Source organism: Ambystoma mexicanum, chromosome 1p (assembly GCF_040938575.1).
Source record: "Ambystoma mexicanum isolate Mex_15411 chromosome 1p, UKY_AmexF1_1, whole genome shotgun sequence".
Taxonomy (NCBI): domain Eukaryota; kingdom Metazoa; phylum Chordata; class Amphibia; order Caudata; family Ambystomatidae; genus Ambystoma; species Ambystoma mexicanum.
The window spans coordinates 744,933,915-744,949,456 of NC_090921.1; the positions used below are offsets into that span (position 1 = coordinate 744,933,915).

At 44.5% G+C, this 15,542-nt stretch overlaps 1 protein-coding gene across 1 annotated transcript in view; it reads right to left on the reverse strand.

Moving 5' to 3' along the window:
* Nucleotides 1-15,542, reverse strand: part of LOC138580083 (methanethiol oxidase-like) — a 364,838-nt gene that overhangs the window by 79,081 nt on the left and 270,215 nt on the right. The window contains exon 9 of the mRNA XM_069650350.1: nt 4,779-4,900. Coding sequence (XP_069506451.1) covers nt 4,779-4,900 — 122 coding nt within the window. The remainder of the gene's footprint in view (nt 1-4,778; nt 4,901-15,542) is intronic.

Here is a 15,542-nt window from a genome sequence, read left to right on the forward strand (position 1 = left end):
CAATTTGGGAGGTCTGGTAGCATCCTCTGACTCCACTTTAATAGACTTTTTACAAACTTTTTTAGTTTGTTCCCTAAGTAATACGTCCATACATTCGCGTTTATGTCTATATAGCGACATAAAAGTACCTTTTGAATCAAACAACTTTGAAAAAATGCTGCTCCTAAAATAACGATTTTAATCTTTTATGCTTTTTCACCGATCTTTCTTGGTTTCCTTTCCTTCAATTAACAGACAACATATACGTTTCTCGTAGGTCATGTTCTGCCATCTAGTGGATGTTCAGGACATAAAAGAAAATAGTGTGTCCCATCCTCCCAATCCTTTGAAACACAAGATTATTTCTACATATGAATGCATATCTACCAGGGGTGGATTTGGGGGGGCTGGGGTAGGAGGGGGAATAATCACCCCTCGGCCCCCTTCCCCACCACCACTTTATTCCTTTCTTTTAAAATAATATTTCCATAACTAACCTTCAGCACAACATCCCCCCACCACTGTCCCCCAAACAAAAAAAAATAATAAAACCGGTATATTTGTCCTTCGTTTTTCAATTCACTGTTTTCTACGTTGATAATATGACAGGATAGCAAAACACAGATCTCACTGAGAAAAAGGTTTCCTCCATGGGTCTCTTCCAGGGCAGGCAGTAGTGCAAGCTACATGGGTGGCCGTGTCTCACTCTGCAGGCTTTGCCTCAAGGGGTTTCAGCAAGACCTCCAGGCGTTCCTTCTTCCGGTGGAAGCGGAAATGTGGATCAGGGTAAGCCTTTTTCTGGGGATCATGCTGAGCCTCCTTTTGGGCGAAAGGGGAGCTCAAGGATATTTGCTAAATTGATATCATGTTTTTCAAGAGCTGTTGGTAATTCAGACAGTGCAAGGTTGGATCGTCACTGTAATACCTGGTCGACTTGAAATAGACTTGAAATAAAGGCTTAGTCAGAGAGTCCTGTACTGATTTTGCTAAAGTAGCAGGGTTGGTGCAGAATGAAGAAGTGGAAAGTGTCCCTTTCCTTCGTCAGGGTTTGTCAGCAATATCGTTCTGGCTTTCAAAAAGTACAAGGCTTCCTGCCTGGTCATGAACCTCATGGATTTCAACCGCTTCATCATGTACCATCATTTCAAGATGGCGATTGCACTGTTGGGACTTGTTGAATTTAAACGATGCTGACCTGATGGTACTAATTGGGCTGTACCCAGGGGTTGAAGTGTACGAAAAGAAGCAGTGGAACTATGTTCCCTGCTAGCCTGCACCCACTCCTCACAAACCCCATCACCACACCGCCTACGACAAACAGTACAAACCCCCAAACACATGCACCTGCTGTTTAAGGGAATGTTCAGTGCAGTGCACTGAAAGTGCACGTTTCAACTTCTTCCTACACTGTTATTTTAAAACGAAACCGTTCCACGACAGTTTCTTTTCAAAATAAAAGTATAGGAGCAGTAAAACATAATGTTAAAAAAGTGGAGGAGCACCGCTCCCAACCGCTCCCGCTCACTTCGACCACTGGCTGTACCACAGAAAATGTCTCCAATTGTCTTTGAAGCAGTGAACCTTTAGGAAATCGGCTCCCTACAAGGGACTGGACACTGTCTCAGAACGAGGCGGGTGTGGTTGCTGATTTACCTAGACATTCTTATAATTGGGCAGTCCACACAGAAAACGTCATACTATCTGCAGGGACCATGAATATACCTTTTGGTTGCGTTTCAGCAACAGTTTGGGAGAGGTTAGAGGGTAGAGGTGACAGTGCACAAACAAGTTAGAGGGCATGACGAAGGCGCTCAGATTTAACAAGGAGCTTCTGGGAATGTTTGAGGTTTCAGATCAAGGTGGAAGCCGAGTAGCTGTCACAGCCAGGCGGCCGACTGGCGGACCAGTCACTTGGTAGAAGGCAGAGCGGAAGTTTTCATAGGTCCATTTTTCACAGACTTCGAGATCTATGGGATCCCTTTCAGGTGACCCTTTGGGCTCGAGGCTTAACAGACAACTAGCAGGACGTCCTTCATTTAGAGACCGTACCTGTTTGCGAAAGCAACATGTGTGTTTTTTTCAGTGACGGGGGTTGGGCACCTTGTTTGCATTCTACCACGCCAGCAATGATTGCCCAGTGGTAGGAAGATTTTTCTTTTTGCAAATCTTCCCACTTCTTGAAGTATGCCCCACCACCGCAGTACTACTGGTGAACCCCTCCTGATTTTTCATTGACTTTTAGGTTGAGTGAGATTTTCTATTTTTTTTAAAAAAACGTATTTATTGATTTTTAATTGAGCCATGGATGACAGGGCAAATTGACATATACAGGCATAAACGGATACCGGCAAACATTGAAGAGCAAGAGACACGTTGGGAACAAGCATATAGATGAAGGATTATTATACACTGTCCAGAGCGCTTCGACTGACATGCTCAAGCCCTTCCCCAGTCCTAAGAGCAAGGCTAGGTATTTGTATAGCTTGGGCTTCTAAGCCCTATGGTAGGCATCTTGTGTGTAGTAAATGAAGGGGGGCCAGGTCGCAACATAAGAGGCATACCTCCCTTCAGTCAGGGCTGTTTTTTTCTCAGAAGCCAGCATCTCCCAGAGCTTCCACATGGACAACACCGGCCCATCTGAAGCTTTCCAGTTGCGGGCTAGGGAGATCTTGTCTGCGAGAAGATGGGCGAGAAGCCTAGATCTACAGCCCATATCATAAGGGATGTAAAATGGTAGCTGATCCTCAGAACGATAGTAATTTTAACTGCCATTTATCATTACTACATGTTGTCGGATAAAGGAACTATAATGGACCCTGCTAAAGTTAAGGCAGTCCTAGACTGGTCAATCCGACTTCCATACAGGAGATTCGGTGGTGTCTAGGCATCTCGAACTTTTACTGAAAGTTTATTCCATCTTTTTCACACAAAGTCCTGCCACTTAGATATCGATTGAAGAAAGAAAGGAAGTTTGTCTGGAACGTAGATGCTCCACATAGTCATAGTAGCAGATTTCCTCCACATAGTCAGAAAGGAATCAAAAAAGGCTTTTCCTGACCTTAGACAATGAGATTCACGGTTACCAACTACATCAAGGAGGGGACCTTTTGTTTCATGAACAGCAACAATGTTTTCCCACCTCTAAATTGAGAAAAGAAGTACTGCAGATGTGCCATGATTCTGTGGTTGCCGAACATCGAGGAAACCGGTCCACACTGGAGTTCATGGAAATTGATGGCTTTGTGCATCACATTATGTTCAGGATTACGTCTCAGCTTGCACTGTGTTTACAGACCAAAGTTTTGTGACAAGATCCCTTTGGCCACTTGGTTCATGCCTCTTTACTGGCACAGCCTGGCAGCAGAGTTTATAGTAGATCTACCTCCTTCCTCAGGGCATGCTACCATCATGGTGACGGATGACTGACCAAAATTGCCCATTTTCTGTCCATGCCCCAGATTCCTACCGTTGTCCAGGTGGCTAAATATTTTCTATACACTATTTTTGTTTACATGGAGCTCCTGCCACAATCCTTTCTGATCGTGCGCCACAATACACCTCTTCATTTTGGGCATTAGTCTGTAAACACTTGGGATTCATCGAGCCCTCAGCTTCAGATTTCAGTCCCCAGTGCAATGGGCAGACCGAACGGCTAAATCAGTCATTGGAACAATACCTACGTGGTTTTGTTTCAGTCTCGCAAGACAAGGGGACTGACCTACTTCCTTTAGCAGAGTTTGCCTACAACAATACTGTGCCTACTGCTATTGGTGCGAGTCAATTTAAATGAATTTATGGCTATCCATCCATGATCCCTACATTTACCTCATCTTCATGCAAAATATCCTCTGTGGACGCAATGATTTCAGACATCAAATCAGGTCAGGATGATGCAGTACAGGTGGTAAGCATTTAGGCTGATCTTTCAAAATGATCTGCTGACTGTACTGCAAATCTTTACTTATCTGCCATTTCATGCTTCCATAGATTTGTTAATGTTTGACTAGTTGGTTCTCGCCCTTCGGTTTGTCGTCTACTGGAAGGTATTCACATTTCAGTTCCACATAGATCCAAGTATGCCCGTTTTAGGGACGTCGATTTGGATAGGTCCTTGTTCAGGTGTTGGATGGATAACAGAGGTTCATTATTGCAGTGAAGGGTGCCTGATATTTGGGCTACAAGCCTTTCAAGCACATTCCCCCCCCCCCCCAGACGGGGACAGTTTCAGGCTCTCCCATAGAAATAGGACGGTTGCCTAGGTTCGAGTTTCCTGAGCTGTTCCATCTCTGTGTAGTAGAGTGTTTGAAGGAGGGAAGGTTTGTTAAGCGAACCTGACAATTGAATCCAATCAGCTCTTCATTTCCTCTAGCAAACCCCATCTCCTGGTCTCTCCTCTTTCTTTGGCTAGGTGGGCTTTATTCTCTACTCCCTCCTTCTGTGATCCCAGGTCTGTAGATGTGCCCATCTCTCTACGTGTATTTACTTTGGAGAATGAGCCTGTAGCCTCAAAGATGTTTCCATTTATTTTAGCAGAACATTCTCCATTCTATACTTAGTCACAATTACCTCTGTCATGCAATGAAGAATATGTTCACCGGTCCCCCACTACCACCGGAAAAGGCATTCTCAAAAATGCTCGCCCACGCTGCACATTAGAAAAAAGTGCACATGTTTAAAGGCAAAAGCAAGGAAAGACATACATATCGGACAGGGTGAGTTTCTTGACTACAGGATCATGTCCAGGAGGGAAAATGTCCTATTGCATAATACAGTAATCGACAAGGAAACAGAAGGCTCACCTGTCCCACCAGTTTCGGCTCTTTAGTGTTGGTTATATCGTACTGGCGAATATCTCCATGCAGCCAGTTGCTGAAGTACAAAAAACGGTCATCCAACGAGAGCAAGATATCTGTGATGAGACCTTTGGGAGAGAAGCATTAAGGGCAATGGGTGAAAAAGGAGGCACAGGTAACAAAATACTGGGAGAAAGAGCCCAATGCATTAGGACGCCTGGCAGAGGCAGGACAAAGTACAGTCATTTCAGTGGTCACATACAGAAATTCAAACGAGTGTAAAATTCAGATAATTTCAGCACTGCAATCCCAATATAAAATGCCTTGTAAACCCATTGGGGATTTTACTATAGAAAATGTGGGATGTCCAAGAGCTTTTCTGCACCGTTTCCACCAAAATCCACCAATTCTAGAAAGCACATACATTCCCAATAGCAGTAAATACCGCGAATTACAAGATGCTATTCTCAACCTATTGCATATCAATCCCTTGTCTCAATGTATTCCCCATTGTTCTTTTTCGAAGCCATCTGTTACTTGTGCGTTTCACATATGCAAATGCATTAAATAATTGCTTTTGAAAACCGCACAAATGGTGGCAATGTCATGCCCTGCTAAAGTGGGGAAGTTGCCAGTGGAGACCCGTGGCTAATTGGTTTCCTTGTTAGGCCTGCACTTCTGGCCTCTGCCCTCACCCCTGCTCTGGAAGTGATGGAGTCTTATGCGGTCCCGCTCCAGTCTCCTTCCTTCTCCTTGAGAGGCTGCAGCTTAATTTGTTTAGCTTCCTCGGTTGGAACCGTAATGTGTTGGGGTACTTCTGTATAGCCTTAGGGGTTCAGGGCAGGTTTGCAGGCTGTGTTCCATTCAGGGCTCAAGTCGAGGGTGCACGCGGATGGACATAGTCCACCCAGTTTTTTCAGAGGGTGGACTCAGTCCCCCCAGCTAAAATTAGAGAAATGGAATGTCCTCTTGGAATTTATGAAAAAAAGCCAACCTCAGGGATCGAACCACAGTCTTCAGGTTTGCAGGGTGGACGCTTCACCAATGCACTATATAACCTGATGAAAAACAACAAACAACTAAAGGTGAAATGTTTCATTTCGGTACTGCAAGTTTCAGGGAAAATATTTGTATTGGTTCTTGGAGTACACCTTTCAATGTTTTCAAAAAAACGATTAGAAGAAAATATCCTCTCTTGGTTTTGTGTGTGTTGATTTTATGAAAGGCAAATGCCATTCGTCTTGTGCAATTTGAGTGGTTATGCAAAGCCAATTCAATTAAATGTGCATATTTCACTTTAATATGCTAATTTCTGGCGATGTCACACCCCACTGTGTTTGTTGATGAGTCCCCCACCTTCATTTTTAGGACTTGACCTCTGGATTCCCTGGGGTTGGGCATGAATGGGTACTGCAGTTAGATTGTTATGCTTCAATGCTGGGAAATATTGTGCAGTTTGCAGAATATTTGTATTTACCCCCTCGGGGGGGGGCATCCAAATGATGTAGAGGTTTGTAATGATCACTTTATGCCATTACCAGTTATCATGCCCCATTGCTAAGATTATCCTCTGCTGGAACTTCCAGACCTGACAGCTGATGTGCAGGGACAATTTGCGTTTTGAGAGGAAATCTGATCCTCTCGAATTGTAAAAGAAGTTTTCCTTGTCCAAGTGTCTTATAGGATAGAATGATGCCCTAATTACTTGAATCCTACTCTTCTTCGTCCCATTCATTACTTTGTGAATTATTTCTTTATCCTTGCCAGAAAAACTAGCCCGCAAAGAGAAGACCTTCTCCTGCCATTCCCAGATCACCTGGAACCCAATCCCGGTAGAGGCTAGAAATGCCCCTGCCATCCTCCAGCTCTGCAAAGCACTAAAAACGTGGTTCAACGATACCTGCCGAATGAATACAAATCCCTCGCCCCTTTCCGCCCCCTCAACAGTACTGCCTTACTGTACAAAATGGCAATTCTGGCACAAACCTGTGGGGAAGCACTCTGCTACTCTTGAGCTAGATTCGACCTATAAGCAGTCAAATAAAAAACTGTGGAAACTCTTCACTTTAAAAAAAAGCTTTCCCCCCAAAAGAGGCAATTTAAAAAAAAGTCTGTAGCTCTGTGCAACTTCCTGAACATGCACAAGCCTCAAAGAGGATCAGAGGACCATTCTCCAGAGAAGGATAAAGGGCGGAAAGTTGTGTAGGTTCGTAAGGAATGGGATGAGGAAGAGTATAACTCGCAGCAATAAAAAAGTACCATTCACAATCAAGGCATTAAACCCCCACCTCACTTTAACAAGTGCCTCTCATTACTTTGTGAAGGAATACCAAGCCAGATGTGTCACCGCTGACACTCCTTCCTCCTACCCTGAAGAACTACTTAGCCTGTAGAACCTGCAGGAGAACCGTCAAGACGTTTATGGCTCCAGGACACAGCAGATGAGACTGCAAGTCCAGGTCACCCACATGGCCCCACACAACACCATTTCCAGAGAGTGCAGACAGTGGGAGAAAAGTTCAGAAAGAACTGCAAAGGCCTCAGTCTGTGTCCGCAACCTGACATACTGCGTGAAGTTGAGAACATATCCCGTGGCACAGCTTCCTGGTCCATTGGCAATAGACTGTTGTGGTTGGATGCTAAGGGGACACCGTGTAGCGAGGTGATATCACTCCTTTGCCGCATCAGGTGACTTGAACACTATGGAGTCTGCCACTTATTTTCCATGGAGCAGCGGCTGGGCAACAGTCACCAGATGCGGCTGAGCAACAGTTACCAGATGTGGTCTGTCTCGCAAACAAACACCGATGCGTATCAGGTAAGATGAGGAGCGGCAGGGGGCTGGGGGGCATGAAAACTAGCCAAGCCTCTCTTGTCTTATCCAAGATTCATGAGAAATGTCAGTACTTCTGTCCATATATTCTCTCAATACAGGCACATTTCAAGCACGTCAGGCAACCCTAACAATACAAGTATGTTTTGATGCATCAAAGGACTGCGTATATAAGGCACAGTTCCCACTTGCATATTCTTACAGCACAATATATGCTTTTGGTCTCCTCTACAGCAATGAGCAGGTAGTAATTACACCAAAAAGAATTATTGCAGAAGAACTGAGGGCCATTTAAACAATGAGCCCTGTGTGCAGGGAGTATGATGAACAGTAGTGCTCAGTGTATTTCGCGAATATGGCCCTGAAGAATGCAACTGGCAACTACTAGATGTCGCTGAAACAGGTCGACCCCAATGGGTATACTACTATTAAGAACGATACCTCTATTCTTTTTCCAGGAAGACTTAGGACCTTAATGTTTTAACAATAGGGGTCTGTATACCCAGAGAGTAAACTACAAACGAGGTTGAATCAAGATAATGCCTCGATCTGGTTCCTTTTGTAAAAATACATTTTAAAAACTCTTCAAACTGCAGAGTTATCTTTGTTTGCTTTGGTCACATACTACCTTGGTGTGCTCTCTTTACTGTTCTCAACAGTGCTCTCACTATTAGTTAGCAATCATGGTAGCTTTCTCCTGACACAACCAACGATGTTCATGTGTGTGAAAAGTGTGTTGTGTAATATAGAAGTAAGTTTACGATATAAAAGAAAAATAGTTGTGACAGTGTTTTGTCTCTTTTTCTTTCCACTGACTTAGATAGGCAGCACATCACCACTGTCTAGGAACAGGTGTAAATCTCTCTAGGAAGAGTTAGTTCTCCCTATCCCACTCTGTGAGTAAGCATCGATGCATTCGCACACATCTGTAACAGTTACCTGCTCACTTTTGTGTTAACAACTTCCTGGACACCAGACACAAGCCAACCTTACTCAGGAGTAGATACATTTATAAATAAAAATAAAAACATTTTGGGCCCTTCCCAAAACGCCAGAGAAACAGGATGAGCAGTAAGGCGAGAAGCCAGTGAATAGAAGCAGGGGCTTATGTTTAATGATGGGAAATATCCTGGGAATTGCTGCTGAAGGAGGACATCCTTTACAGAGTAATAAAGGGGAGTCGTATGGGCACAAGGGGTTCATGCATGGTACCCTCGTAAGGACTCCAGCCTTTTTTGCTCCGGTCCTATGTTTTGTCAACGCCCTGTTTATCTGGAGTGGGACTTTTAAAAAAAAAAAAGAAAAAATCCACACAGGTTTTCGCCGTCATTGACAAACTGCATATCATTTTACTGTATTCTTTAAAAAGAGCTTATACTAAGCTGTTTGGGTTTTCTTTGTCATATTTTCTTGGCCTCCTACGTCTTAAGGAAGAATCCTACTGACTGATTAGGGCATAAAGTCACCCACTTCCACGTGAGAGAGTTAGACATTGATCTGGACTGGTTTGCATCTGTTGGCAAGAAAGGATTGGACCTCGACACAATTGGATTTCAGCTGAGTAGTCGCGACTGATTGAGGTCTCTGCTTGTGACAACTTTCAGAGAGGGTGGAGTACCATCGGAAACAGAGGCATCACTGGGGGCATAGGGGGCAATAGCCCCGTGTCTTTTGGTTGTATGTTAATTGTTATGTTAATTGAACTTGGTAAAGCGCACGTACACCCAAAGGCATCTTGGCGCTGGCTACTGCAGGGGAATCAAAACCAGTGGAGTAATAACACCAAGGAGAGAAGCGGCTAAAACAGGGTAGTTGTTGTAGCTCTGGATAGAAGCTCAGGGGCTACAACCAAAAGGCTATAGCTATCCCCGAATCCCTGCAGTTCTAGCATTTGCGTAACAAACGTTTACAATCCTAGCCATACCCCTGATCGGAATACTTGGCATGCAGTCCGCCTAGTTGCTCCAGGTACAAGTAAAATAATTACAGGGGAAAGGATGGGTTCTTGAGGTACTCCATAACACCCTCGTGAACATTGAGATGTGTTGGTGTCGGTTTGCAATGGCATTGTAGTCAAACTCCATGTGTTGGTAAAATGTTTAACACGCCTCGATGGTCCACTGGATAGAGGGCTGCAGAGTTGAAGCCGGGCCTGGGCTCCTAAATGTCCGTGATGTGTGGAGTCGATGACTTGGAATTTTGCGGTCCCTATACTACTTTGTGTTTTGAACACTGTCTGTTGCGGAGAGGCAGTTAGTCTTCTCTTGTATTTGCACAGCAACCGCTTTCTCTGTTATCATCCTAAGGAATGGTAGGTGTCGCGTATTGGGTTCTCAGCTTGCGGATACAAGGTGCATATGGTACAGGTTCATCTTCTGCGAGTACTAAACCTCCACAGCCTTCATGGTTTTCAGTGAGAAAAGGCAGTTTTTAGAAGCATTTGGAAAATGGAGACACATTTCCAAGACGTGGCATGTAGTATGCTCGTTAAAATGGCGTATTTTTATTTTATTGATCATATACATTTGTTGCCAGATTAAATAAATGCGAACACATTTTCACATGCAAAACACTGCAAGAACATATCCTTAATTCTATAAATCACGTTTAGAAAGGTGTTAGTTATTGAATGATAAGATTGGATATTGGTAGCAAGCTCACTTTTGGATGACCACAGGACCCTCTTTCCCCGCCTGCCTCTCGGCGTGGAGCATCGCTCTTCTTCTGTAGCCCTCATTGCCACTGGCCTGCACACATGGGACATGCTAGTCACCTCCCAGGGGTTTTTGTCCCTTTTTTAAAAGAATCATTGTTTTACCGCCATTACTTGGTGTGAATGTGAATATTAGCTGCTGAGCTGGGACATAATGGCTGGCTAAGGGCAGCATCCTCTTGTTAATGCCCTTGCTTTGCTCAGGTCATTACTTCGGGGCAGCAGGCCTGGTCATTACCAAATTATGCGTGCCTATGTAAGAGGTGTTGCTAGGTGGGGCTGAGGAGGCTATAGTCCCGGGTCTTTTGGTTGTAGCCCCCGATAGAAGCTCAGGGGCTACAACCAAAAGGCTAGCTGGCCCAGAGTCCCGACAGTCCCGACATTATCATAGCCCCAGATCTTTTCCAGACCTAGAAACACCCCTGGCCAATGCAGTGGCCATTATCAACATATCAATACCCTTTCCTGCTTTTCAATCTGTCCTTCATACCCTGTGCAATACATTTGACTAAATGCAAGAGCAAGCAGGGAGCAGATTTTGCAAGAACAAGTAAATATTCAGAAAAAAAAAACATTTGAATTTCCAAAACCCCTGGACTAGATTATCTTTAGCAAGGGGCACAGAAACAGATGCAGAAATAGCCCACAGGACCAATTGAATCTGCTCATTTCCCAACCCCAACAATAAAGACCATCAGGCTCATTCACTCAGTTTAGTACTTGTAGAATAGGAATACTGGGCCCGTTATTGTGCCATTTATGTAGCGGACACTCGGCTCATTTGGTTCTTCGATTTCCTTGGAGAGAGGGCCCTCTATAGTCTGCGGATTTCCTTTAGGCCCTTTGCACACAGTCTGTACCTTTCACGGTCAGAGTACTGGCAGGACAGGGCTCCTGAGCTCCCTTATGCTCAGTCGCCTCCCATATTGTTTGAAGCATTTGAGCTGTCAAAGCATAGCTCCTAGGAGGGGAGTGAGGCAGAGGAGCTGCAGGGTAACACCTATCCCTTAAATGGAATGTCCACACAGAGCGATAGCTCATATACTTAAATGCAGGTCAATCATTTATGTGCGGTGATTACGCCAAGCGTACGTCTGGAAGTCCTGCATCTACACAGACCTTGGACCTGGCGGTCACGTTTCCTTTGCACTCATGAGAAACACAAGAATGTGCCGAGCCTGAAGGATCCCATGAGCCTGGGTCCAAAAGATCCAGCACCCCTCTCCATGTATCTCAACCCATGAACAAAATCCCTTGGGGAGAAGGTGGACTGTAATTGTCAGGCCAGCCCTTCAATCACTAGCTTTGCACTTGCGGAGGATAAGGCAGGCTACCTTGGGCAGCCACCAAAGGTTCTGCCTGGCAGAGGAACTGCCCGCTAGCCCATTGACCAACCCACCCTTCACCTGAAGCCCCGTCAAGATGGTTCCTGACAGATGACTCTGGACACTCCATTAGGAGACTCAACTTTAGAGTAGCCTTTTCTGTGGCTAGCAACTGCTTGCTTGCTTCTGGGTACGCTTCCATCTAACCCCAGCCCCTTTCACTCCCACTCCCGGGCTGGTCCAGGTTCAGACGCCCCACAAACTCTAAGGCTGGTAGTGGGGTCTTCCTTCCCACACATCACAGCTCCTAGGCTGATTCTGGGTTCTTTCTCCCAACTCCACGCCTTCCCACCACTCCCACTCCCGGGGTGGCTCTGGGTTGCCCCATATGTCCCACCCATGTACGTCCTATAACCCCATTACTCACTGCTCAAAATAAATTCTCCTTGCTAATGTTAGCAATGTTTCCATAGATTCTCGAAATTATAAAGCACCCATCAACTATGTTGATGCAGTAATGCTTGGCCCTATGTGCAGTGCTGCCTGAGAAACTGTTCTGCCAGTGTACACTGATCGCAGCGCCATGGTGGCGGGTGACAGACTGCTCTGAGGTCAACCACAATGTAGGATTAATGAGGGACAAAGGGAGACTGAAGAGCTTTGACATGGAGCCTGTTACATGGTGGAGAAACCCCATGCTTGTGAGCCTTAACATTGAATACAGGATGCAAGATGGGGAGTAGGAAGCTGGGGGAACATCAAGAGGGGACAGCACTGACATTTGCAGACGTAACCATTTACATGTATGCATTTATCTACAGATTTTGGCTGAGTAGGGAATCACTCGAGGGCGCTGGGGGTGATGCTACCGGACGACTCTGGTGTTACCTCAAGGGAAAGGAGGTACAGTTTAAAGACAGTCTTGAATCCAATCAGGGCCAGCAAAGGAGATGATGCAGAAGCAAGAGGTAGAGCAGAGAGGATGATGAACAGAGACCAGAGGACAAGGGCGAGAGCAGCAGGCACTGGAGTTAACCGGGGAAGGGAAAGTTATCCATGAATTAATTTGAATTAAAGCAGCATTTTAAAAAAGTGACTGTGCATCAACAGCCACACCAAATTAAGGTGTTGGCCTTAAGCGGAGAAGGATCAAGCGAGGTTAAATATGGCGCCGGTGGAAAAGCTCAGTAGCTTGTCCAATGGCATGAAGGAGTACAGAAGTAGCCTCATGGGAAGGCTGGAGCAGTAGCCATAGCTTGCTGAGGACTAGACTGGAAATGCCTCTTAATGGAGTAAAGTTGTGTATGGGGATGATATTTCAGATGGTCAGGTAATATGTTGCACTTTGCTTGCTGGCAAAGGTAACCCCCAGGTTCTGAGCATTTTGGGGCAGGTTGAGGGTTTCCAGGGGAAAGGATATAGGAGAGGAGACAGGGGAAATGGGATTAGGGATTGGAAGACAGAAGAATACCCAACATTTGGAGGTGGTACGCATTAAGCAGCGTAGCTCCATCCAGTGATATATGGTGGAAAGACAGTCGATGATGCGAGAAGAGAACTTCAGAGTTCTTAGAGGAAGGGGAAGGAGAAGATGTGTGTCAGGGGCAAGGAGATTATATGAGAATGCAGAGGGGATGAGGCGTTTGTTTAGGTGGTGAGGGATTAGAAGAGAAGGAGATGGTCCTGATGCTAGGGATATATAGGGATACAACATTAGGGATATTTCTCTTAAGCCCTGTGGTCAGGGTCTTTATGTGTACCTTCCCAACTTAGGTACTGCGATCGATTCCCTCAAGCTCACTAGTATCTCTATGTGGCAGCACAGGCCTATCACAAGGCGACGTGGGTTGGTTAACAGGTACGGTACACACTTCTCATTAATACCAAATAGTAGAATGTCACACTCGTTATAAAAATATAATCTCTATAAAAAAAAGTCTGTTCATTTGAGCTTGGAGAAGCATGTGTATATGGAATTTCACGTTTCTCACCATTGGTTTCGGTGACAGTGATGTTTTAATTGTATGGGCAACATTATGTCTCTCATTAATTCTGTTATTTTATGTCTTCTCTCTCGCTTTCTTTCCTACTTTTCTTTACTTGCTTCTGGGGTTGAATTTGCAACAAATCGTTTGAATACTGTATTGTTTTAACATTCATTTGTTGGGTTTCATGAATGATCATGTTTTTGATGTTACTGTATTTGGGTATATATTGTATATATACATTAAGAATTGGTCGAAAAAAGTGTTGGCTGTAAATTCGCTACACTCACCTCTAATAAAGAGAAACATATGTGAAATTAACTCTCTAATTTATCATTAGCAGAATTAGCAGAGATTTTGCAATGTGAATATAATTTTTTTTCATTACACAATGGTGAGCGCATGTTGGTCAGGACAAAACCCTGTATTATTTTACCATCTGTGACATTGGGCATTGCCACACCCTTGTCCAGACCAGAGGGACGTCATTTCACCAAAATGCCAGCGGAAGTGACATTACATGGCCCTTAACCTCTGATGACATCACAAGAAGTGACGTTATTTGACCCCACCCCTAAGTGACATCTCATGAAGCGATGGAACATGACCATTTACCCCTTGACAAAACAGGAAGTGCCATCGCATAGCATTGTTTCTAAGTACACTATGAAAAATATGGTTACAATATCACTGTAACGTGATATACATTTCATACAAGAATGGATCATCATATGTATCGGCAGAAAAAAGCTATAACTGCAACTTGTGATAAGCAAAATACATAGTCTGAAATGGATGCTTATTCTACTCTAAATGCTTTATGGAGGATTTTGTCTGCATTTTGAATTTGAGGTGCTTAAGAACAGACTAAATCAGTGACTCACCGTCTGAAGTGTGTCTGAAATAAACCTTTAATGAGTCCAGCAATTATTGTATAGAATTCCAGAAAGACCAATTAGGTGTTACTCCTACTCTTTCCTATTTAGGGTCACTACTCAAAGTGTTACACTTGTGCAACCCCTTGTTGTTTTTAGAAGCCTGAACAGGAAAGCTAGCCACTCCAGAAACAGAGGCAAATGGCATTGTCCACAGCGCAGGAGCTTCACGTTTGAGTGGGGTATCAAGGGGGACCCCATGGGTAGTAAGGGAGAACTCAGGGATCTCGAGTGTGACCCCTGGGGACCCCTAAATGACATCCCTGCCAGACCAGTGCTGCCAAGTCTGTTATCAATTTATCATTTCTAAGATATTTTGGGCAGAGACGCTCGAACCAGATAGGAGCCCAATTTAATTTTGTGTAAAAATTGGATGAGTCAATTTCCAGAATTTGAAGCAGGCAATTTTTGGCATGGGTTAGGCAACATGGAACATGCTTTGGACTCCGCTGGAAGTGACGTACAATAACATCTTGGTCTTCCCAAAGCTCAAAAGTCTCAACAGGGGATGAAGTATTTTAGTGAAGTGTAAATTCTCCACAAAATGGGAACATCCCATCCTTATCGCCAGTGAAATGATGCTCATGGCTAAGTGAAGCAACTTTCTTTATTTAGCGTAAGGTTGTAGAACAGGAACTTTCCATAGACGAAAATACACAACTCCTCTATGGATAGAACAACCATTCCAAGTACAAAACTGTTATTTCTAGTTAAAAGGGTCAGGCACATGCCATTGTATCCTCAATAAGGACAGCAGAAAGCCAAATCACAGCCAAGGTTGTTCCCAAGAAACACAGCAAGATGGCCTTTGTTGACTTTCAATTTAAAGGTGCCTGCCTTAAGTAACTCCTTTCCGGTGCAAGCCTAAATGGGTGGCTTCAAATATGCTTGGGTCTGGGAGAGCAGCATTACTGAGGAAGGATGTGAGGGAGTAAACATCTTGATGCTCCGACTACTGCACAGAACCTTGTTTCCCCAT